Source organism: Elephas maximus, chromosome 8, assembly GCF_024166365.1.
Source record: "Elephas maximus indicus isolate mEleMax1 chromosome 8, mEleMax1 primary haplotype, whole genome shotgun sequence".
In the NCBI taxonomy this organism is placed as follows: Eukaryota; Metazoa; Chordata; class Mammalia; order Proboscidea; family Elephantidae; genus Elephas; species Elephas maximus.
The window spans coordinates 17,006,754-17,032,683 of NC_064826.1; the positions used below are offsets into that span (position 1 = coordinate 17,006,754).

Sequence of the window (25,930 nt, forward strand, 5' to 3'; positions counted from 1 at the left end):
TGGCCTCTAGTGGGTTGTCTCTGTCTCATCTTGCCTAAACATTTGATGAAATCATATTTTAGAAGTCAGATTCTAGGTACAAATGGGAAGAAGGCAAACTTTGTTTCGACCTCTCTGACCTCCTTGGTTAGGACCCCTTCCTTCTCTAGCACTTCTCTTTCCTCTCAGGGATTACATTTTTACTCAACACACATAACTTTTGCCTTGGGAAACGTTGGTCTTGCTCCCACCTATTTGGTTAACACCTTTTGAGGGACTTAACTGATAATAAGCTAACCAGTGCCAAGCTGCCATTGGGTCGATGCCAACTCACGGCTACCCCACGTGTCCAGTAGAACTGCGCTCCTTAGGGTTTTCAGTGGCTGACTTTTCAAAAGTAAATCACCAGGCCTTTCTTCCAAGGTGCCTCTGATTGGACTCAAACCACCAGCCTTTTGGTTAGCAGCAAACACGTTAACCGTTTGCACCACCCGGGGACTCCAGTAATAAGTGAAAGGGTATTGTATTAGCTCAGAGTCTCTCAGCCTGCATTCTAAGGTCTTCTCATTACCTATGAGAATCTTTACATTTTGTGTTTTCATTTCTGCAATCAAAAATTGTTAATGTAATTGTATTTTTAGTCTATAGGATGGGTCCTCCAAGTTGAGGAGTGCTCGATTGATGATAAAGGAGCAGATGTTTACGTGCATCCTCTAAAGTAAGGATTGTTGTCTACGGCTTTCTTCTTAGGTTTCCGGGAGGACCCTGTGTGCATGTGTACTTGCGAGTGGATGTCTTGAGCAGATACAACAGAGAGTGTGTGTGCGTGAGATTGATAAACTTCCTTTCCAGGCGAGACGATGGGAGACAAGCTAGGGTAGAATGGAGAGCCAGCCTGTGATAAGTTGGCGATACAAAATGTGATGCGCCTGTATAAAGCCATCCAGGGGCTGTGTTGTTAAATGTGTGCACAGAGCATCACCTCACTGAGCACTTCACAAGGAAGACTTAAAACCTTGAGAGGGACTGTGCCACCTTCCACAGCCTTCAAGAGAAGGAGAGGGTCAAGGCGGGTAACATGCAGTAATTTGAGAGATACTCTACAGGTCTTGCAAGATGTCACGGTAAATTGTCATGATGACCCTTCTGATCACTGTGAAATTGCTTTATCTCACCACTGTAGAAGAAACAGTGAGATACACACTGTGTCAGAGCAGAAAAGCCTCAGGTGTGTAATACAGAAGACCAAGAGGTGAGTGGAGAATGGGTGTCACTGTTTTATAACAGGCAGAAGAGCGACAAACAATAGGAAGATTTCAGACCTTTCACTGCCATTATTATAGACAGGAGTGATAGTGAGAAAAAAATGTTACCTTATGTTTAGGGTAAATGGGAAAACGCAATATGAGCATTGCAAATGGGAGCCTTGGGGTGGGAAGGGACCAGAGAGTCTCTCTCCCAGTGATGGTAAGTTACCTTCATTGCATGATAAGGAGTTAGGTGCCATGCCTGGTGGAGACTAAGGCATAATCAGTTTCCTTATAAAAATTATACAAGCCTGTGGTAAAAACTTACATTGTTACAGGAGGCCATTAAATAAAAAAGGAAAATATACCTCCTCCTCACTTCTCCTTTCCAGGGATAACACTGTCCCCCCTCCAGAACGTTCTGCCTCTAGGTGTGCAGCATGTGTGTGTGTGTTTATCAGTTTATAAACACCTGCTCTTCAGATTATTTTCCAACGTCCTCTTTTTCATACTTCTTGAACCCCTTTCCATATCAATACAGGGAGACCGCCCTCTTCCTTGTAGGGTCAGAGGAAAGGTTTCCAAGTAGAGAAATGAAGCTGGAATGATCTGACAAGAAAAGCTAGAGAAATTAAAAGGACATTTTTAAAAACAGCTAATTTAAGAGTTGAATATGAAGGGTAGTTATGTTCTTCAGAAAAATATGGGGCCCTGGAGACTCATTAGAAAAACCACTCCCTAGAAGCAAAAACTTTCATAAAGTGATCTAATAGCACTGTAATTCCTTCCTAACTATACATTTATTGGTATGATTTTAAAATTTATGTCCGTCTCCCCCGCAAAGCCATAAGCTCCATCCAGGGCCGTGCAAATGTTTGCTCACCATGATGTCCCCATTTCCTGAGCTGGTGTCTGGCACAAGCCTTCAGAATTTGTAGAATGAAAAAACGAACAAATAAAAGGAGACTGAGAATGCCAAGTGCTTGCTGGGTGCAGTTGTTTATTTAAATTGCTCAGAAGAGGAACCTGAGGCGCGAGGTATGGAACTGAGGTTATCCTTGAATAGTCACGGGGCTGCCAGTGAGGCTGGGATTCCCACTCTAATTAGAAAACTAAATCAAGAAAAAAAAGCTGAGACTAATTAGTGTAGTTTCTGAAGTACCTGGAATAAAACAAGAAATACCAGAAGAAACTCTGAATAGCTCTGTTTCTTTACATGCGAGAGAATAAAGATGAAATGAAAAGGTAATTATAAAAGCAGTTTATTAATTTTGCCAAGGTACCCAGGAGACAGTGGGGTTTTTCATGAAATGTAGCTTCTTGGAGATGGTAAGATTCGACGCTAGAACTAAGTGTAGTTTTAACATTTTCTAATTATTCCTATTCCTTGTTGGAAAGGAGAGGGGCAGAAGGAAACAGATTCCAGACAAGTGGGAGGAGTGAATGACAGCAAAGGAGAAGGGTGCTCCTTCCTTATGGGTCAGCGATTCGTGAAGTGCACAGAAAACAAGCATGATAGCGCTGAGAGAAGGTCCGACCCGGACTAATTTGGCTGTGTGAAAAAAAAAATTTTTTTTTTTTTTATCCTAGAAATCTAAATAATGGCTTTAATTAGAAAGAAGTTCAGTTTTTTCTTGTTTAATAGAAGTCTAGAGGTGGGGAATCCAGGGCTGGTAATGGTCTTCATGGTGTCATCATGGACAAGGCGCCTATCCTTCCACTCTAGATCTAGCACTGTGCTTCCCTCTAGCACTTGGAACTCATGTTCTAAGATAGCTGTTGGTGCACCGGCCGTCACACCTATAGTGCAGACTGGAAGAAAGACAAAAGGCAGAAGGACTGAAAAGACTCTTTCCTGGCTGAGGTAGCTCCTTGTAAGCAACCTTCTTTGAAATTTCACCCAACAATTCTCTGTACGACTCACCTAGCTGGAGGCAGACCAGGAATGTCATCTTTCAGATTGGTTGACGGTAGTACATATCCAGCTAAAAACTGGGGTCACCTAGGGAGGAGGGAACAAATGGGTATTGGGGTAAGCCACTGGTTCACTAGTCTTTTCCTTAGAGAATCTTCATTTGTCTTTACTACAGAAATTCATGGTCAGGATTTTTGATTCATTAGAAACTGCTAAAGAAATAATTTATTATTGATGACCGATGACAGGGATTTGAAAAAATAGGGCTGAGAAGAATGAAGATACAATTATGGTTGTATGTAAGTGGTTGTTAATAGAAGGCTGGGGATATGCAGGATAAATACCCAGGCTTTTGAGTTTATTGTTTGCACCAAATGGACATCAATACTGAGTGTTAGAAACATAGAAATGCCACTTGAATTCATTACTTGATCATTCCTTGGGTCTGTGTGTATTTTTATAGGGATTAACTAGGGAGCCCAGGGTGGTTGGAGGGGGTGTGTTGTGATGGAGTACCTCTGCCTTCCACGAGGAGAAACGATTTTATTGAACACCTGCCATGTGCCAGGCTCCATGCCAAGCACCGAGCTTGCCTTGGCCCATTGATTCTCACAATCACCCTGAAAGGTAAGGTCCTCGTTTCAGATGTTAAAAAGCGAGACTCCCTTTAAATAACGCAGCAATTCCTTGGTGCGGCTTTTGGGAACAGGATACTGGATCTGATACACCATGGATCTGAACCGGTGCTGGCACTTTGCAAGCTATGTAAATATTAGCTTTGATTTTCCTGTCTTGTGGGTAGCATTCTCTTGAGCAGGGGGTGGGAAAGGGATGGAAAGGGATAAAAGGAGAGAGTTGGAGACAAAGGAATCAAGCCATGTGCTTAAGAAGTTCCACAAATGAAAAGTGCTTTAAGATGCTAGCTGTTCAAGGCCTGCTTTTCTCACTGAGTGTTATCAGATCCCCTCCTTCTGCCGCCCTACAACAGACTTTAGAATGTCGCAGGAGCCACACCGAAGGCAAAACTCAAACCAGCCATTAGGGTTTCTGGAGAAGTAACTGAATCTGCTGAACAAGTTTGGACCATAAGTAATTTTTTTTTTTTAATTCTATAACTCTTAAAATGATTGTGGTAAGAAGCTAGTTATACTGCAGAGTCAGTCTCTCGGGTCTTTCTTTCTGTAAGCCATGGGATAGTTCGGGGGCATGAACCCTTCCTGGCTGCCTGATGCCATCCAATAGCTGAGCGCTTCAGGGCTCCCAGGCCTGGAATGGGATCCGCACTGCAGTTAATACAGCGTTAAAACGAGTCACCAAAAGCTTAGTTTTCATCTTAGGGGACATGTACTTACCTGCATGTGGCTGGCTACATATTATAACATGGTTCCTGGGCGAGCGTTATGCCAGAAAGTGTCAATAAAGACTGTTTGGAATCTAGCTACTTAACAATAGGAATGTGCTTACTGGCACTGTCAATAGGAAGGCTTCTACTGGTGTTTATACACAACAGACTTGAAATAGGGCCAGCTCAGTGGTAGAATTCTTCCTTCTGTGTGGGTTTGATTCCCTGCCAGTGCTCCTCATGAGCAGCCCTCACCCTCCCTCGGTGGAGGCTGGCATGTTGCTATGATACAGAACAGGTTACAGCAGATCTTCCAGACTAAGACAGATGAGGAAGAAAGGCCTGGCAACCTATTACCAAAAATCAACCTGTGAAAATCCTACGGATTATAGTGGCCCAGTTGGCAGCCAGTCTTGGGGATAGCAGAGGACTGGAACACGTGTTATTCTTTTTGTGCTTGGAGTTGCCGTAAGTCGGAGGCCATCTTGACGGCAGCTAGCAACAACAATAACAGCCCTTGAATCGGCTAGCCACAGAGTGCCTGATGTTTGTGTTTGGGTGGGTTACAGGAGAGAGAGAGACCCACAGTTGTTAGTGGTCATTCTGGATTAGCTTAGAAAGGGGAAAGCCACACCTCCAGCCAGCCTGCTGAGTCCGCTGTCTGACACCCAAGGTCAGACTCCCCCCTTCCTCCATCCACTCTGTGCCAGACGTCAGCAGAGTCGCCACAGGCCTTGAGTGGACAGTCAGCAGGAGTGTTATCAGAATGTTAAATAGTGTGCCTCAGCTCTGGGTGTTACATAATTGCACCCAAGTCTCTACAGGAAGCATTTTGTAAAAGAACTGCAGGAGCTAGTTAATGAATTTGTCTTATGACCTCGCTAGTGTGTTCTTTTCTTATGTGCTACAAGGTGTGGCCATCTTAGCTGTAATAGAAGAGAAATAAGATTCAGAATCTCAGAAAATATCGCAAGAACTCTGTGTGTGTGTTTTGTTTTTATCTAATTTAGAACTTGAAAACAGATACTTTTCAAATCCAGCAGTAGCGTGTGTCTGTGCATGTACGTTTTAATGTATGCTCCTAAAGGGAGACTTCCTGAAAGTGGGAACCAGCCGTGTGTCACACATTCACTACCGTGGACCCCAGCCAGCCCAGAGAAACTCGGGACTGACGCCCGCTCCTGTTGATTCTGTTCCCTTCCTATGCTGTCTGAAAACCTTGTTCTGTGCTATCAGAGTAGCAGATGGGTAAATCCCGCTACACACACGGACACACCCCTGTGACTAGACGTTGAAGGGAGATTGGAAGGAGATACCGGAATACTTCCATCTGAAATCAGCCACATTGTTTCGTGCATGACCTTGTGTGTCACCTCAGCTATCTGTGGCAGGTTTGATGCATCAACTCAATAAACACCTATTCCAAACTCCTCTTCCCTTGCCTTTCTTTACTCTAGAAGCTAAAAATCAATACTCAATTTCCCAGCCTCTCTGCAGCCAGGGTTGTACCTGATAGGTAATTCTGGCCAGAGATGTCTGAGGCAGACTTCTCTTCCCCTCTTTACCTTCCCCTTCTTCCTTCCTAGAACGTGGGCATGATAACTGGTGGTGCAGCAGCTGTCTTGACACCATGAGGACAAAAGCCAGGTGCTAAGATGGCTGGAAAGGAATACAGAAAAGGCTTGGTTATTTGATGATATCCTTGAGTAGCTACTGATGTTTCTTGGGATTGCCTATACCCAGACTTCTTGTTCTATGAGAAAAATAAACCCCTTACTTGATTAAGCTGCTGTTTGTAGCTTAGCCGTTACTGTACTGCCATTGCAACTGAACATAAGCAATATCCATTGCCTTTTTGTGTGGATTAGCAGACAAAAGTCAATTTATAGGCGACATAATGTAGCATTGTATCTTCTCCAACTTTAATATTATTCCATTTACTTTAGGCTTGTCTCTATCCCATTCTGTTTTAATAAGAAGAAAATTTAATGTGCAGCTTAGAGTTAATGTTGTCACTCCAGCATTAAGTTGTGTGTGTCAGGATTTTGCTGAGTGCTCCAAGTATAATGATGACTAGGACGAGATACCTGCCCTTGGGAAGCTTATGGAAGAGTTGAGGAGGCCACACTTAAACACATATTGTCAGTACAGCGTGGTTAAGTGCTTTGATAAAAGTCTGTGGTGTGATGACAATATGAAGGGCATGAGTCTGCTTTTGCTACATATCAAACCACCCAAACTTCAGTCTTAAGACGTCCACCATTCATTGAGGTCTTAATTCTGCAGGCTGCCAGTTACTGGAAACCTTGGTGGCATAGCGGTTAAGTGCTACAGCTGCTAACCAAAAGGTTGGCAGTTCAAATCTACCAGGCGCTCCTTGGAAACTCTATGGAGCAGTTCTACTCTGTCCTATAGGGTCGCTATGAGTCGGAATTGACTTGACAGTAGTGATTAGGGGGCAACCGTTGAGGTTAAGTAACTTGTTCAACTCCACAAGGATAGAGCGATAATTTCAACAGTCTGGATGTGGTGTCCATGTTCTTAACCACTATGCTGTATTGGTCATTTAAAAACAAGAAAACATTGCCATCAAGTCCATTCCAACTCACAGTGACCAGGGCTCCTAGAACGCTTTCAGTGTGGAACATTTTGAGGGAGCAGTATTCTCAGAAAGGCTGGGATAAAGAAAAGTCTAACCACTGTTGAAATAGAATCTCACACTTCTTGATATGCAACTGTTTTTTTCCCCCGACTAAGAGGTGCCCACTAGGTGCAGAGTGCTGTGGACATCTTATTCATATAACTTTTAAGTGAAACATGTTAAAAATTGCTCCCAGTAAACCGTTCAGTCTCCCCAGCTCAGCTTCTTGCCTGTGGTTTTGGTAATTGGTCCCTGGTGCCCTAGACTGGAAGACGTTCTACTATGGAAAGTGAAAATGTCTATTGTTTCCAGTGATGCCTTGTCCACTAATATAGGTGACAGAAACATCTCCCAGATGGAGAAGTGTATTGCTATTTTGGAGATAGTTCACCATCTAAGGATTCCTGTTTCATTATCTTTGACAAAGACAAGTCCTTATCAGATTCTTTGTAGTGCTAAAGCCTCTAAAAAATATCATTCTACTTTGAATTTTTGAGGTCTGCCTTCTCCGAGAAAACATGCTTTATGCTTGTATCAAATAATAATAATTCACATTTTCAAGGAGGAAATGAATAAATCAGCCCTTTAAGAGTTGGTTTAGATCACATTTACCCACCACAAATCCATATCACCACTGGGCAAATCCTATTAAGTACCTTTCCTGCTATTGATGGGGCAGGAGACCATGCAGACTGAACAAGAACGGAGATAAGTCCCTAGGTGGCACAAACAATTAAGTGCTTGACTACTGGCCAGAAGGCTGACAGTTCGAGCCCACCAGGCGACGCCTTGGAAGACAGACCTCGTGATCTGCTTCTGAAACCTTGCAGACTTGAAAAACAGTTCTTTTCTGACACACATGGGGTCACTATGAGCTGGAACTGACTCAGTGGCAACTAATGACAAGCGTACAGGGCCTTACAGACATAGAAGCAATACGCCCTCATGCCACGAAATGATCAGTCATTGAAAGAGCAGCTTGTAAGATCATCAGCACCTTTTAGCTCATTTGTTTTTATCTTCTTTTTAAGGTGGTCACTCACCATACAGTGTGAGAACTTAGAGTGTCAACAAAGTTGGAAGGGGATACGTACATACCTTCTTTGGAAGTAGGAATGTGGATGTTACATGTTTGAAGCACAGACCATACAGGTCTTGAGATCCAGCTGTTAGACAATTGCTCTTCTATCTAGGAGTGCCTGTTCAGACTAGGAGCCTTGCTTTACTACTACGCAAGGTGCGAAGCCAGGGTTCTCAGAGCAGTTTGGGGTGGACCGGTGAGTTGCTGACAGTGTGGTAGCACCACTAATTAGGAACACCTTTGTAAAGACTGAGAACTATGACATACTGGAGGACACTAAGGAAATGTGACAGTTAAATGCAACAGGGGATCCAGGATTGGATCCTGAAACAGAAAAAAGACAGTGGACAACTGGCAAAATTTGAATCAAGTCTGTAGTTTAGTTAATGATATTATTGCATTGTTAATGTCTAGGTATGGTGATTGTACTATGATTATCTAAGCATTAAAATCAGGAACCGATGGTACAGAAGGAAGAAGTCCAAGCTGCTCTGAAGGCATTGGCGAAAACAAGCCTCCAGGAATTGGTGGAATATCAATCGAGATGTTTCAACAAACAGATACAGCACTGGAGGTGCTCACTTATCTATGCCAACAAATATGGAAGACAGCTTCCTGGCCAACTGACTGGAAGAGATCCATATTTATGCCTATTCCCAAGAAAGGTGATCCAACTGAATGTGGAAATTATAGAACAATATCATTAATATCACATGCAAGCAAAATTTTGCTGAAGATCATTCAAAAACGGCTGAAGCAGTATATCCACAGGGAACTGCCAGAAATTCAGGCTGGTTTCAGAAGAGGATGTGGAACCAGGAATATCATTGCTGATGTCAGATGGATCCTGGCTGAAAGCAGAGAATACCAGAAGGATGTTTACCTGTGTTTTATTGACTATGCAAAGGCATTCGACTGTATGGATCATAACAAACTATGGATAACACTGCGAAGAATGGGAATTCCAGAATACTTAATTGTGCCCATGAGGAACCTTTACATAGATCAAGAGACGGTTGTTCGAACAGAACAAGAGGATACCGATTGGTTTAAAGTCAGGAAAGGTGTGTGTCAGGGCTGTATTCTTTCACCATGCCTATTCAATCTGTATGCTGAGCAAATAATCCGAGAAGCTGGACTATATGAAGAAGAACGGGGCATCAGGATTGGAGGAAGACTCATTAACAACCTGCGTTATGCAGATGACACAACATTGCTTGCTGAAAGTGAAGAGAACTTGAAGCACATACTAATGAAGATCAAAGACCACAGCCTTCAGTATAGATTACAACTCAACATAAAGAAAACAAAAATCCTCACAGCTGGACCAATGAGCAACATCATGATAAATGGAGAAAAGATTGAAGTTGTTAAGGGTTTCATTTTACTTGGATCCACAATCAACAGCCATGGAAGCATCAGTCAAGAAATCAAAAGACGTATTGCACTGGATAAATCTGCTGCAAAGGACCTCTTTAAAGTGTGGAAGAGCAAAGATGTCACCCTGAAGACTAAGGTGCGCCTGACCCAAGCCATGGTATTTTCAATCCCATCACATGCATGTGAATGCTGGACAATGAATAAGGAAGACTGAGGAATTGACGCCTTTGAATTGTGATGTTGGCGAAGAATATTGAATATATCGTGAACGGCCAAAACAATGAACAAAACTGTCTTGGAGGAAGTACAGCCAGAATGCTTCTTAGAGGCAAGGATGGCGAGACTGCATCTTACATACTTTGGACATGTTGTCAGGAGGGATCAGTCTCTGGAGAAGGACATCATGCTTGGCAGAGTACAGGGTCAGTGGAAAAGAGGAAGACCCTCAAGGAGGTGGACTGACACAGTGGCTGCAACAGTGAGCTCAAGCATAGCAATGATTGTAAGGAGGCCTCAGGACCAGGCAGTGTTTCGTTCTGTTGTGCATAGGGTCGCTATGAGTCGGAACCAATTCGGCGGCACCTAACAACAACCTACTTCCCAAAAATCAACCAATGAAAACCCTATGGAGCACATTGTACTCTGACACACATGGGGTCACCATGAGTCAGAACTGGTTTCATTCCTATGCATTATTTTCATTTTCCCAAACTTGGTGTAAATTATATCCTACAGCATCATATATACAACCTGCTTTTGTCACTCTACATATATATTTAATTCATTCCTTTGCTGCATAGATTTCCATTGTATGAATACCCAGTGTTTACCTATTCTCCCACTGGCAAACATTTTGAGGGTATTTTAGTTTTGTCTTGTGTGAGTGGTTGTTTTTCATTTTTAAAATAATTTCTGAGAACAAAGGAGCCTCTATTCTCTCTGATCTTCTGTAACGCTATCCACAACGTTTAACTTAACATTTGTGTCGTTCCATTGTAATTTTAAAAGTGTTAAAAACAATTTTAAAGTGTTAAAATGCAATGATGTTACCTTAAAGACTAAGGTGCGCCTTACCCAAGCCAAGGTGTTTTTAATCACCCCTTACGCATGTAAAAGCTGGACAATGAATAAGGAAGACTGAAGAAGAATTGGTGCCTTTGAATTATGGTGTTGGCGAAGAGTATTGAATATACCATGGACTGCCAAGAGAACAAACAAAACTGTCTTGGAAGAAGTACAACCAGAATTCTCCTTAGAAGCAAGGATGGCAAGATTACATCTCACATACTTTGGACATGTTATCGGGAGAGATCAGTCCCTGGAGAAGGACATCATGCTTGGTGAAGTGGAGGGTCCGCGAAGAAGAGGAAGACCCTCAACGAGATGGATTGACACAGTGGCTGCAACGATGGGCTCAAGCATAACAATTGTGAGATGGCACAGGACTCAGCAGTATTTTGTTCTGTTGTCTATAGAGTCACTATGAGTCAAAACTGACTCAAAGGCACTTAACAACAACAGCATTGTAATTTTCTTTTCACCTATATTTGAATGGTGAGCTTCCTGAGGGTCTAATTCCTAAAAATGAATGTCTATTCGATTAATAAGGATTTAAGTTGTTGATTGAATACATAAATATTTAAATGAATTCAACACTGTCTATAGACAGATCTTGGGCATATTCGTGATTATTCCTTTAGTTGTTATGTGGTGTTACCTTCCAGGGACTTGTCTTTGTTAGGAAGATTAATGCAATATGGGGAACTGGTCACTGAGGTGGAAGAAGAGAGCATAAATACAGCCTGAAGCTTTAATTTGAGAAATTATATGCTAAGTTTGCAGGGAGCTCAGATACAGATTTTTTTGCATTTAACATCCTGGGTAAAGTTTGATAAAATCAGTAATAATTTTACCTGCATTTGATGTTACAAAACATAGGGGAGCTCACTAACTTCTTATATGGAAAACTCTGCTTTTGGGTCTGATTCATGTTAGAAGGCTTGGTATTTACTCTTGATCATTTAGAGTTTGTACCCAGAATGGAATTGCCCGATTTGTTCTTTTCCTGCAAAATTATTTCATTTGTCAGTCGATGTTACTCTGCAAAAACACCGCACAGGTTGCATAGCTCTCTCACATCCTCTCGTTTGAGTTCTGTAACAGCAGGCTGGTCTTGTCAGCCATATCCTACAGGTTAGGAATTTGGAAAGTAAGCTGCAGGCAGGATGTTGGAGGATGTGTATTAGGTCACAGAAGAGAACCAGAGGCCAAGTGTTTCTATTTAGTCTTCTCTCTGCTCAAACATTACAACTTCAGTGCTTAAAATGATCGAAAGTATCATTAATCAAGGAGTTAGTGCTTTGCTGGCATGGTAATGGGTAACAGTGTGTGATGCCCATTGGACAGTTCATTATAGTAGTTTGGGGAGTTTCCCGTCAGTGTTGGTGATAGGTTAGTAACTCCTGTTTTCTGACCTCTTGGTTAGAAGGAGTCACAGAAGAGCTTAACAGAACGTTGCAAAAGAACACATCGCCACTGGTGTGTATTTTAAAGGAAAGAAAATCTTACAAGTGAAACTGATAGGAAGGTGTAATATAGCCTAAAGTTAAAATCTCTGAGAAGACAAATGCCTTTTAATAGCTTGAGTCTTACAGATGAGTTAAAACCTCTCGGCCCAGAGACTGGTGCAGTTGATCGCTCAAATTGCAGTTTTAAAACATGCAGAAGCAGTACACTTAGAATATTGTCTTCACGTCAGAAATGCACCTTCATGCTTGAAAATGATAAAAAATTACGATCGATCCTTACAACTGTTCTGTTCATCTTTATTGATCATGTGCAAGAAAGATAAATCGCAGCCCAAATAAGATTATAGTAAATGTTAGCGTCGTAGGAGACTCTGGGTTGATGGAGAGCCATTCATCATCTCAAATGGCGACCTGTCCCTGGCTCCAGCCACCCTGAGCCTGCCGTCTAATCACATACCTATTGATTTTATCTACATCCTAGAAACCTGGATGTGACTGTCATTGCCCAACCCAGATTGTTAAATGCAAAGGGGTCACTGGTGTGAAGAGGATTTCGTTTTCATTTTCTTACCAACCAACAATGATTTATTAAAAAATAAAATACCCTAAGCCATGCATGTGAGACCTGAGTGATTGGGGGTGAGGGTGTACGATAGACCACTGTATTGCATGACCTGTTCACTTTGTCCCTTTTGTTCTGCAGTGTACTCTGCAGGATATTTCATTAGAGTTTGAGGGCTCACGGGATCATCTAGGGCCCCCACCCCTTGCAATAAGACAGGTTTCAAAATAGTCACCAGAATGGACAGTTTTTAAGTTGGCTGCCCCGAGAAAGGCATTGCTTTGCCGTTGCCACTTGGTTTGTGTTGCTTGTGTGTTCATGCCTGTAATAGTAGAAACATATTTTTGGTTAAATAAAAATTGCCTGAGTTCATTCCCTTATTCTCCCTAATTAATTTGTCGTCGGTGTTGGTGCTCTTGTGGTCGTGTGGATGACCACAGCTTGGTGGGTGACAAATTCTACTCCATAAAGAATCCATCTTGAGGACAAAAATATTGCAGAGAAATGACCCTTGGATATCGAGTTGGAACCCTGATGGAGTAGTCGGCAAATGTGAATGATGGGTGTGAATTTCATTATTCAAGCGGGAGCATTCTTTGAGTTCGTGGTGGTAGATTCCAAACGAGGGAGATCTAAATAGTCTTTTAAAAATACATGGTAGGAACTTTCTCCAAAGGATCAAATTATGGATTGTGAAAGTTTAATTTGTAATTATAACCTGTATGCCAGGAACTATACTGTTACAGAAATGATTTTTTTACTTGTATTTTCATAAGTACCCCAGTGCCACTCCTGCTTGAGTGGCCAAAACAAGGCTTCATGTAATTTTTAGAAATTGTAAGTCTTGCACACAGTGTATTCCTCCTGGGTAGTGACAACTCTCTCGCTCTTTGTCCCTAGAGCTCAGAGTTCTACAAAGTCACCACTGAACAATATCAGAAAGCTGCTGAAGAGGTGGAAGCAAAGTTCAAGTAAGTTTTTCACAGCACTGCAGTTACTTATCATTTCTGACCAGAAGATAGTTGGTTACGGAGCACCCTGGAGTCCTTGGAAGCGTGTGGGTGTGGAGGGGAGCCGTGTCTTCTGCCGTACAGAATTCAGACTCAAGCGCAGAGCGTTTCATGAGGGCTTGTTGCAACTCAGTCTGTTTTATGCACTAAGGGGAAGTTGAAAGCAACGATAATAGAATTTTCATTTGGAATAATGGATAGGGTCGGATGCCCTTGATTATGAAAAAACCAAAAACCCAGTGCTGCTGAGTCAATTCCGACTCATTGCGACCCTATAAGACAGAGTAGAACTGCCCCATAGAGTTTACAAGGAGTGCCTGGCGGATTTGAACTGCCCACCCTTTGGTTAGCAGCTGTAGTGCTTAACCACTACGCCACCAGGATTTCCTTGATTATGAAGTCGATGTTAAACTGCTACCTCTATTAATGGAAACATAGAAATCATTCACTTTTGTATGATAAAATGATGAGCGCATCCAAATTTGAGTATCCGTCTTTTTCATGTTTAAGCTGTTTCATTTCTTCACATGTACCTTGAAAGCATTTAAATCAGAGACTCTACCTTGCCCTTGACTGTGAAGGCCGTGTTAAATTGCTACCTCTGTTAATCCTTGGGATGTTCAAGTGAATGTTCTGTAATTGATGGATCAAAGGGTCTGTGACCCCTGGCCCTGTACTTCCCTCCGCTACCAGTTCTCATATTAGGTAAGAAGACGTCATTCAGAATTTTCCTGAGTGTATAAATAGTCCCATTGCGTAACCCCTTATGGTAACACATGTGCAAATTACTGAAGTAAAAAAGGTGTTGTGAGAGGTCTAGTTGAAAGATTGCATTGGGTCCTGACCTCTTTCCTTGTGCATGTTCGTAAGCATTTGATAAAATGATTAAACCCCAAGATGGAGTCCTTACTTTCTGCTATAGTGCAGTTTGTGTGGTAATGGATATTAGTGTGATTTTCATGTCGATTGAAAAAAAAAATGTTTTTCTAACGATGACTTGAGGTATATTTAAACAAACAAGAACCTACAGTATTCCTGAGTAGATTTTCTCCCTAGGGACAGGGGAGAGAGACCCTCTAAGAATGGGCCACATATCTCACTCTAAATTTACATGTAGAGTTGGGTGTAGATTTGATTTTTAAAGGCATTGTACGTATTCTTTTTAGGTTTTGTATTTATCTTTCCCCCTAACTATAAAGCAACTTAACTCTTTTATCTCAATACTGTGAAAACTTTTGAATTGGCACCCTGGGCATTTCTTTATTATAAGATGATAGCTACACAAATAACTAAAATTTAAGGCAAATCGAAGAAGATCAGTTCTGACTAGAATGCTCTGTGAAATCTTCATAAAGGAGATATATTTTAGTTGAGGCTTGAAAAGGAATATTCAGTAGGTGGAAGGTATTCAGAAGGAAATCATACTGTATAGTTGGTGAGTGACTAGTTAAGATCAGTGGTTTGACTGAGAGTAATGCAAGATAGAGCTGGAAAAGTAAATCGGGTCTTTAGCTGCTGGGCTAAGAAGTTTGGTCTTTATCAGGAAGCCCGTTGCAAGTTATTTGGCCACGTGAGTACCCTGATCTCCATGCTTCTGTAGAAATACTAATCTAACAGTGAGTCAGTGTTTGACTGGAGGCACGAGAAAGAAGAACCAGAAGTATCAGGTGGGAGGTCTCCCTGCAAGTGAAAGAGGAAAGAAAGAAATGGGTGCAAGAGGGGCATTGAAGGAAGATTTGCCATGAATTAGTGATTGTTTGGATAAAAGGGGCAAGGGAGAAGCAGAAATATGAGCTTAGCAAACCAGAAAATTGGAACGAGCTGGATTTTATAGAGAAAGATAAGTCTGACTTTAGGTGGGAAGGTTCATCTCTGGAAACGCTGCCCAGCTGCCGTGTCATTCAGCCTGGGCTAGCCTACTGGAGAATGAGAAGCCACCTGGAGCACAAAAATAAATGTCCTGGTGACTTACCTTCTAAAAGACACCGTGGAACTATAGGTTAGGCTTTAAATAGAACCTCAGCAGCATCATTCTCTTATTTTTTAAAGATACTATTCTTCGTAAGATCTAGCTTTCACCTGGCTAAGCTGTAGTAAGGAATTTCGCCTTGCCCAAAGAGGGGTCTGCCTTTGTCTCAGCTCCTGGGAGGTAACCTCTAACCCTTGGAATTTTTGAGCTGGTGGGAATGTCTTTGTTATTCGTGGTGGGCCCCTGAAACCACACCTGGTACAGTGGACCCCTCATAGAGGTATCAGCCCGATACCTGGGACCTGGGGGCTGGAGACTGAGTTCAGCCACATGGGCAATCAATCATGCCTACATGATGAAGCCCCAGTAAAAACTCTGGACGCTGAGCTGCATGAGCTGCCTTGATTTTGGCGACACTCTGTGCCTTCTGTCACATACACGTTGATGCCAAAGGATAACACGTCCTGAGGACAACGGAAGCTTCCTGTCGGGAGCTCTTCCAGACTCTAATGTATGTGTCTCTTCCATTGCCGATGTCCTTTCCCTCAGTGAGCCAGAACTGTGAGTATAGTAGCGTTCAGCCAATGCTGTGAGTACTTCCAGCGCATTATCAAACCTGACGTTGTTTTGGGAATGCCTTGAGCTTGGAGTAGTTGTCAGAAGTGAGGTGAGACTTGAAGACTGTGCCCTCACACTTTGAATTTGGGCTGTCTCCAGGTGCAAACGAAAACCCCGATTTTACACACTGTGAAGGAGCCTCGAGAGCCAGTGCTCTGGAGAGTGGCTTTCCTTATGTATAATTTTTTTTCAGGTGTTACCTGATAGATTGAGCTTCCTAGAGTGTCATATTTTGGTTTCTAGTTAGTTTGCTAGCTTCGCACCTAAGAAGTAATGGTACATGGGCTGTAGGAGGTGCTTGCCATCTTTGAAGGCACAGAAATTACTTGGTGGTAACCCTATTTCTCCTTAAAGAAATTTGACCATCTCAAATCACCGCGACCCTTCAGTCTTGTGCAAGGCTGTATACTATATTCTAGTACAACAGAGCTTCCTTGTCTGGCCAGATTACTCCACTGGCTCCTCTCTGTCTGACCGACTGAGAACCTGCGAGCTTCACCCTGAAGACTTCGATCACCTTGAACCTGAGCTCAGCAGTCCTCTTAAGCAACAAGCTCTGAAGGACTTTGAAGACTAGTTAATTTTATTTCGATGAAAGTTATATCCATCTTGGCTACAGGAGATGGAAGAAGGGCAGTATTACACACCTGTTAGGAAGTCACACAAAATCACTGCAAATGTAAAGAAAGCTAAGAGCATTTGAGGCTGCACATGATTAATACCAGCCACACTGATGCTAATGGAATTATTTTAAGGATGCTTAAGAGCTGGGCTGCTAACCAAAAGGTCGGCAGTTCGATTTCACCAGCCACTCCTTGGAAACCCTATGGCGGCAGTTCTGCTCTGTCCTATAGGGTCACAAGTCAGAGCCGACTCAACGACATATAACAACAACAACAAATACTAACTCACACCTCGGTCCCTCAATTTATAGGTTTGGTAGTAAACTACTACAGTACTTTAGAAGGGTTTTTCTCCTCCTGTTTTGTCAGCATTTTGTTTAGTCATACAGCTCCTGTGTGACGTGCACTCTGTTAACGTTGTTAATGCACAGCTGTGAGAAGGACAGCCAGGGTCTCACTAGCCTGAAACTCAGAGTTCCTCAGAGGCGGGCAAGAGGAAAACAGGATTTCAAAGTGAAGAGGTGTTTTTAAATCCAAAGTTGTGCTATAATGGGATAGTTTTGTCCCCAATAAATATCAAGTTATTTAAAAATAATATACCATTATTTCCATGAGAATTAAGGGATTTCAAGATAGAGAATTTGTGATGTTTATTTTCCTGCAAGAACTTTTTTCCCATAATGGCTGTAAAATTTTAGCTATAAAACCTAAATCACTGAGGAAACCCAGCATTTGTTTTTTTTTACATGTAGCTTTTATTTAAGAGAAATTGCATTTCTTTTCCAAATCCAACTAAAACAATCATCATCAGTACTTCATATCACCTGTATCGCCCATTGTTATTATCTGTTAAATAGAGCAACAGCCTTTTACTTATTAGGGTTAGTTCCTAGTTAGATAATGCTAAAAAAAAAAAATGAAATAAATCCGTTCCTGTCAAGCCAATTTCGACTCCTAGAGACCCTGTAGGACAGAGTAGAACTGCCCCATAGGGTTTCCAAGGAGTGGCTAGTGGATTCAAACTGCTGACCTTCTGGTTAGCAGCCATTCTCTTAACCAGTGCACCACCAGGGCTCCTATATGATGCTAGTACCATGTTATATAGCTCAACTTAATGAAAATAATGTTCCCTAATTAATTAATCCTTTTATATTTTTCCTTGGGGCATACAATTATCTTTTCCCAAAGAATTTGGTATTTATCCCTGGTCCCTGGGAGATCTCTAAACCTTTGCAGTTTCCTCAATGATTGAAGTCTTTGTTATTAATGGCAGGGCTCCAGACCACACCTACCTGAGAGTATACGCTAGTGAGTTGATTCCTGTTGGATAGGGACTGGCCATGTCAGAAGGACCCTCCAGATGGTATTAGCCCAACCATAGAGGAGGAGGGCTGGAGATTGAGTTTGACCACATGGGCAGTGATTCATTCAGTCATGCCAGTAAAATCTCTGGACACTAAGGCCCAGGTGAGCTTCCTGGCTGGTGAAAGACATTGATGCTGGGGAGGGTGACATGTCTTTTCAGACCTGGAAACTCCGCATTGGAGACCCTCCCAGACCTCTTCCTGTGTGTCTCTTTACTTGTATCCTTTTTGCTATAATAAAACTATAACTGTAAGTATATGGCTTTCCTGAATTCTGTGAGTCGTTCTAGCAAATTATTGAAACCAGTAGTGGGAACTTCTGAGTTTGTAGTCAGCAGGTCAGGCATGAGGGGTCCTGGGGCTTACAGCTGTTGTCTAAAGTCTTGGGCAAACTTGGCTTCTGGAAGACCGTGCCTTTTAACTTGTGAGATCCAACCTGGCTCTGGTGTTTAGGGTCAGAGGAAGCAGTGCACTCGCAGTTCACGTCAGAGATGAGATTTAGAAGCGGTATCAGTGCCCAGCTACCGTTAATGAGGAAACCCTGGTGGTGTAGTGGTTAAGTGCTACAGCTGCTAACCAAAGGGTCGGCAGTTCGAATCTGCCAGTTGTTCCTTGGAAGCTCTATGGGGGCAGCTCTACTCTGTCCTGTAGGGTCGCTATGAGTCGGAATCAACTCCATGGCACTGGGTTTGGTTTGGTTTTGGTTATTGTAAGATGATGACACACACAGACACATTATGCAAGGTAATTAATTAAACAAGATGGTATATTAAAGAATGTCGTGTTTACTGTGCTTAGCAGTAAATACTCAGTAAATGTTAGATTTAATGTTAAAACCAATTCAAGTTATGAAAATATGTACCATCAGAGATATTTCTGTTTCCAAACAAAATCTAGGTGATATCAAACCCCAAAATAGAATATTAGAAAGCACTCTGACTTGTAAGGAGCTCACAGTCTAGCTGAGGACACAGCATGTAGAGTGCTCAGTACAGGCGACACGTCAGGGACACGTCAGCAGTGTGGACACAGTACAGCTGAGCCCTGCTTCTCTGTCAGCTTCAGAATATACCACACCCATAGAAAGTCCCTTGTTGTTGTTAGATGCCATTGAGTCAGTTCTTACTCATAGTGACCCTATGTACAACAGAATGAAACACTGCCATGTCCTGTACCATCCTCACAATCATTGTTATTCTTAAGCCCATTGCTGCAGCCACTGTGTCAGTCCATCTTATTGAGGGTCTTCCTCTTTTTCAGTGACCCTCTGCTTTACCAAGCATGATGTCCTTCTCCAGGGACTGATCCCTCCTGACAACATGTCCAAAGTATGTGAGACATAGTCTCGCCATTCTTGCTTCTAAGGAGATTTCTGGCTGTACTTCTTCCAAGACAGATTTATCCGTTCTTCTGGCAGTCCAGGGATATATTCAGTATTCTTCGTCAACACCATAGTTCAAAGGCTTCAGTTCTTTGGTCCCTGGGTGATACAAATGGATTAACATGCTCAACTGCTGACTGAAAGGTTGAAAGTTCAAGTCTACCTAAAGGTGTCTCGGGAAAAAGGCCTGGCGATCTACTTCTGAAAAATCAGCCATTAAAACCCTCCTGTAGCACAGTTCTACTCTGACACACTTGGGGTTGCCGTGAGTCAGAGCCAACTCAACAGCAATTTGTAGTGCTAGCGGGAGGAAGAGGAGGAGGAAGGAAATGTTGCCAGAGTATTCATACACACATGAATTGTTTTTAAAATAAAATGACAGTTATCCAGCAAACGTAAAGCAGATAGAGAAACGTAAAATATGTTAAAGGCAATGGAAACATTGTAAAGACAATGTAATATCAAACAAATGAAAAGTGTTTTAAAAACAATTGATATTTAGGCCACATGGTGTCCTTTGGATAATGAAGTGCACCATTCTTCCAGGAAAAAAGAAAAAATATATATATATATAGGTATGAAAAGTGACAGATATATTGAAAATATTTTTTAAATGGCTTCATTAGAAGTATAACTTCTCAACTTGGCTTCAGTTTCTTTGAACACGAGGCCCTTGTGAAAGAGTGTGAGTCTATGAAATCATCCATAAATACCGTAATACTCCTTTGTAAGCCAGATTTTAGAAAGGGCTTTAACTTTTATCCTTGAACGAAGCTGTTGAAACCTGACTTAAAAATTTAGGCTCCTGGAAGAAGCTTGGAGTTATCCTTATAAAGTATTAAAAGAAGTAGAAGTTCATGTGATTTTGGAATATCTGAGGAATGCGATGCAAAACTCTTGGAGGTAAAATGGATTTTGATAAGTCTTACTATGAATTCAAAGGTTTTCTTCAGTAAAAAGCCCTCTAACTTTAGAATGTCGTTGGCTTTTTAGGTTTCACTTTGACTTGCAAACCTATTTAGTTTCTCTTTTGGGAGTATGATTTTAATAGCTTTACCAAAAAGGAAACCCACTGCCGTTGAGGCGATTCCAACTCATGGTGACCCTATTGGACAGAGCAGAACTTACCCGGTCACAAATCTTCACAGAAGCAGACTGCCACAACTTTCTCCCTCAGAGTGGCTGATGAGTTCAAACTGCTGGCCTTTTGGTTAGGAGCCGAGCACGTTAACCACCTCATCATCTAAAAAAATCAGGGCTCCATTATTTGTGAAGCTGAAGATGACTTGCCAATGGTAGCAGCAGGTGTTTCTCCTGTTCTCTGTAATTATACATGTGACTCATGGACAGTTTTAAGCAACGGTGTTTAAAGATCCTGCTTAATTGGCTGTAAAATAATTAAATAAGGTTTTGACTGGCGAATTTATAATTCTGTAAGATTCCTAAGCCGGTGTGCCTGAATGTCAATGTGACTTCAATTTGGAAATATTAGATTAATAGAACTAATTGTACCGCAGGTACAAAGTTTACACTGATTAATAGTCTTAAAGCTCTTTTAGAAGTTTGGTCAGGTAAATTTATGTTAGTTACTGTTCTGCTTAAACTTTTAATTAAAACTTATTTCAAAAGTTTGAGCTCTTCAGTGTGGCTGTGCTTCTCTTTCCAGTTTCTCTAAGGCCGAGCTCTTCCCATATTTCATTGACTTCCAGCTGCCTTGTTGAATCACTTGCCTTATCAAAAGGATTAAAATTATATACTGTTGTTCATGCATTTGTATCCGCAGCTGACAGGTAGCCTGCACACCGTCCCTAACGGTTATTGATGTCTACTTATAACCTACTTTAATGCTGTGTGAATGGATCTGATATAGCAAATGCGCAAGATAGATGTTTTATCTCTGATTCTCATTGATCAATTTCTAAATGATCAAATGGTTTATCTCAGTAAGACACTAATTCACATTGATCAGATTCTAAATGACCAAGTTGACTTGGTTTCTGCTGAGCCCAAATTGCATGAAAACAACATTACTTGAACATGCCGCCTTGCCTAACGCAGGAGTTATATTACCAGCAGTTACGTTATAAGTGGAATTATTGTATTATAAAGATGTCTCCTTCATAATGAAAAGTTTACACAAGAAGAAAAGAATGTGATATTACAGGAAGAACAGGGTTTCAGGCAAGGATTTGGGCTTTTACTAACTAATTAAACTCTGCATTTGTATTGGGCTTTTCTTCCCCCTTTTTTAATTTGAAGGGCTGTGAGCAGAAAATATACCAGCTGCAGTAGTGACATTTTACTCCCTAGGGTCTTGGAGCTAAGTAACATCTTGATTATTCAGAAAGAGCCTTGGAAACTGAAGAGGCAAAATTCTAGATACAGTAAATACTCTTATATCCTTTGTACATAAGTTTCTTGGTTACACTTGCCTTTTTAGAAGTATAGGGTTGTTGGGTTTTGTTTTGTAAACATCAGCTCACCTATGGCAACTTTTTCCACACTATTTTACGTACTTCCCAGAAGTTGTGGGTGTGTTGCTGGAGGGAGATTTCAGTCAGAAATTGAGGAAGGCTGTTTATGTGTTCAAGAGTATACTTTGTATATGAAGGGCAGGTACACATTTGCTGAAACATAGTCTTGGTTATTTAGAACACTCACTTCCTCAGGCAGGCCATTTATTATGTCTTTGACTTGTATCTTCCATCTGTAAAATGTAAATTGTAACCGCTACCCTCTTGGAGGCATTCAAGCTGGAAAGTTTTAAAAATTGTTTTTTGTTTGCTTTGTTTTTTTAATGTTGTTTTTTTTGGAGTTGTCATTGATCCTTATCTAAAAAATTGGTCTTAAATGGTTTTATTCCGCTCTGAGAGACTGCCTGCCATTTGAGGTATGTTATAGATGATACCACTGCCCCTTCTGTAGCCCAGGGGATATGTAAAGTGTAGCCCAGGGGATATGTAAAGTAGCCTTAGCTCTCAAACTATGAATCTGACCGTTTTCAAGCAAGAAATTAGATCCAAGAAAAATGAGACCTGCTTTGGAACACACCAATGTCACCAATATTTCCTATAGTATGTAGTTAGGGTTGGTTAGGTTTGAAAGGAAACCATAGGTGACGAATGCTTTCCCCACCCTCCCCCTTTAAGATTACCCACTGTCATCGTCTATTTTGACTCATTGTAACCCTATAGGACAGACTACAACTGCCCCGTAGGGTTTCCAAGGCTGTAATCTTTATGGAAACAGACTATCATATCTTTCTCCCATGGAGCGGCTGGTGGTTTGGAACCCCTGACCTTTCAGTTAGCAGCTGAGTGCTTAACCACTGTACCACCAGGGCTACTTCTTTAGGATTTAAAAAAAAAAAAAAAAATTTTTTTTTTTTTTTTTTTTAGAGCCCTTCTAATCAGATCTGTCTAGTTAGTTATTTTTATTCCTTGGGTTGGATCTCCATACAGTCTACATACCATTTTCTAAGGCAATAAAGGAAAAAGCCAAGGAATGTTAACAACACTTAGGAGTTAGGTTTCCATCTGCATTGCCTTCTCTGCTTCCTGAGTGTTCCCCATAGTGTTGCACTCAGCCCAGCAGTGTCCTGCAGACAGAAAGGGCCTGGGCAGAATGGCAATGGAATATAGGGCTAAAAATGACAGGAGCAGGAGTGTGAACCAGGGGCAGACAGCATTGTCTGTTTTACTGAAAAGACAGAGCACAGATTGCAGCCATCTCAGGAACAGAGGCAGTTGGCCAACAAGTCCAGAGGGTCACCACGGACACTTTCAGCGAAGGCATCTGAAGTGGTGAAACAAGCTGCAGAAAGTGCGACTGGGCCAGTCCGGCCTAGCGTAGACCCTCGCCCTGGAATTCCCTTCCCTGCCCCAGCTGTGGCAACCAGGGCTGGCTTTACTGGATTGTTCTGAAACTGTTTTCCTTCACATAAACTGTTTGTTACATGTAAATGATCAAAACCAGCCTTTTTGCCGCCGTTAGCTTTGTGGCCATAAGCTCTTGAATTCGTGATTTGTTCCACGTGAGATAACGCGTGTTCTGTTTTCCCCTACAGGAACGTTAACAGTAAACATTCTTTCCTTAATCAGTACGATCCATTAAGAATCTAGCATACCCTACATGGTTATATGAAATATTAATTGCGCACTGTTGGTTAGGTAAATGAAGTTTCAGCCAAAATGGTAGTTTGTTTCTTTGTATCATAATATTTTAAATAAGAACATTTTGAGTTTGAGGGTGCATGGTGTTTTGAAATTTGTTTATGGATCCTTGCTTATTTGAGTAATTAACTGCGCAGCTCAAGAGTTCCCGAAAGATATTTCTAACTGGGTCTACTAAATTTTTCCTCTTGCTCATTCTGACTAGAGTTCATTTGCTTTTTAAAGCATCCAGTTGGAAATCATTTCTTTGATTTTCTTTGATGTTTCCAGCGATGAGAAAAAATTATTTTGCGTTTTGAGCACCACTGGGCTACAGGTAGAAAGCCGTGAAGCTTGTACGAGGGCCAATTAAAGCTAATTATTGTCTGACTGACCTGCCACTGTTTTGAAATGTCCGGGAAGACTTGTAGGATGTAGATTTTTAATTCTATCCGTCTGTCAAATATACAAAGCTAAGCATCTTCATGAGTTGAATACATTTAAAAATGGTATCAGAGAAGCTATCTACACATGAAGCTGGTAGCTCTCAGTGTGGTCCCTGGGGTGTTGAATAGGTTCTGCCATACTGCAATGTCTAAACTAATAAGGTTTATTGCTCCAGAGTTTGGTAAGCCCCTTCCAAATGCTATCGGTCTTTTCCTGCTTTCAACCAGCTAGTTAACTTACCGGTGTGTGTGGTTCCCCTGAAGTTCACTCAAGTGAAAGCATGGGCCTAAAATTAAAACCAAGACTTTAAGATAATTGTACTTAAACATATGTTCTCTTTGCTCATTTGAATGTATAGTTACCAAATCCTTCCTCATAGTTTCCGTCTATCAAAAAAAACAAAAACCAAATTGTCATCGAGTCGAGTCCTCTCTCAAGGATTCCTATTTCTGGTTCTTCTGATTTTTCTTAAGAAGTAAGCAAAAAAAATACAGAATTTCTAAAGTGGACCTTCTCCGATTTAGAAGGTTCTGCTCATCTTAAGACACCATTAATTTTTTTTTAATGGTCAAAAGACTTGAATAAACACTTTAAAGCAAGATACAACAACAGCCAATTAGCAAGTGAAAGGGGATTCTACATCATAGTTACCAGGGAAATGCAAGTTAAAACCATTAGAATGGTGAAACTTAAAAAAGACTGACATTGTCGTTGGCAAAGATGTGGAGACACCGAAACTTTCATGCTTTGCTGGTGGGAGTATAAAATGGCAGAAACCGCTTTGGAAAATGTTTGGCAGTTTCTTGGAATTTAAACGTTACTTGTTCTTTGGCCCAACAATGCCACTCCTAGATATCTACCTAAGAGAAATGAAACACATGTCCACAAAAAGACTTGTATACAGATGTTCACAGCAGCTTTGTTCATAGCAGGCAAAAACTGGACACAATCAAAATGCCCATGAGTGGGAGAATGGACAAATTGTAGTATACTCATACTGTGGAGTACTACTCAGCAGTCAAAAGAACAAACTATTGCTACATTAAGAACATAGATGAATGTTGGAAATATACAAAGCAAAAAGAGGCCAGACAAAAAAACAGTACCTACTCTGTGATTCCATTTATATGAAGTTTGTTTAAGAAGAGGTAAAATTGATCTATATTGATAGAAATCAGAAAGTGGTTGGCGGGGATGGAACAGGACTTGATTGGAATGGAGCAGAAGGGAACTTTCTGAGGCCTTGGGAATATTCTGTTGTGTTCTGGGTGCTAGTTACACTGGCGTATACCATTCGTAATACAATATGAACTTGAGTGCATTTTGTTATATGTTAATTATACCCCAATAGAAGTTAAAAACCCCAAATTTATTGTTAGTTCATTTTAATTAGGAATAACTACCATTTAGCCTTTGTGGAACATGTGATGATAACCAGAATATCAAACTGTCGTTAATTCCCCAAATACAGGAATTCCCAGCTTTTTGACCTAGGTAAAATAAGTTTCTTCAATTTAATCACAGTTGTAAGAAACTTAAAATTTCTAATCCTATGTAAAATCATATTTTTCACTGGAATGTGAATTAGTTCCAAAAAAATTTGTCTTTTTTCTTTCCTTATTAAATTACACTTGCCTCTTATACTCTCTTCCTTAATTCATCTAAGTTTTGAAAGTTCTTTTTGATAAGGGG

General features: G+C 41.3%; 1 protein-coding gene across 1 annotated transcript in view; it reads left to right on the forward strand.

The window, feature by feature from the left end:
- CHCHD3 (coiled-coil-helix-coiled-coil-helix domain containing 3) overlaps positions 1-25,930 on the forward strand; it is a 335,977-nt gene that overhangs the window by 260,058 nt on the left and 49,989 nt on the right. The window contains exon 6 of the mRNA XM_049894661.1: positions 13,576-13,646. Coding sequence (XP_049750618.1) covers positions 13,576-13,646 — 71 coding nt within the window. The remainder of the gene's footprint in view (positions 1-13,575; positions 13,647-25,930) is intronic.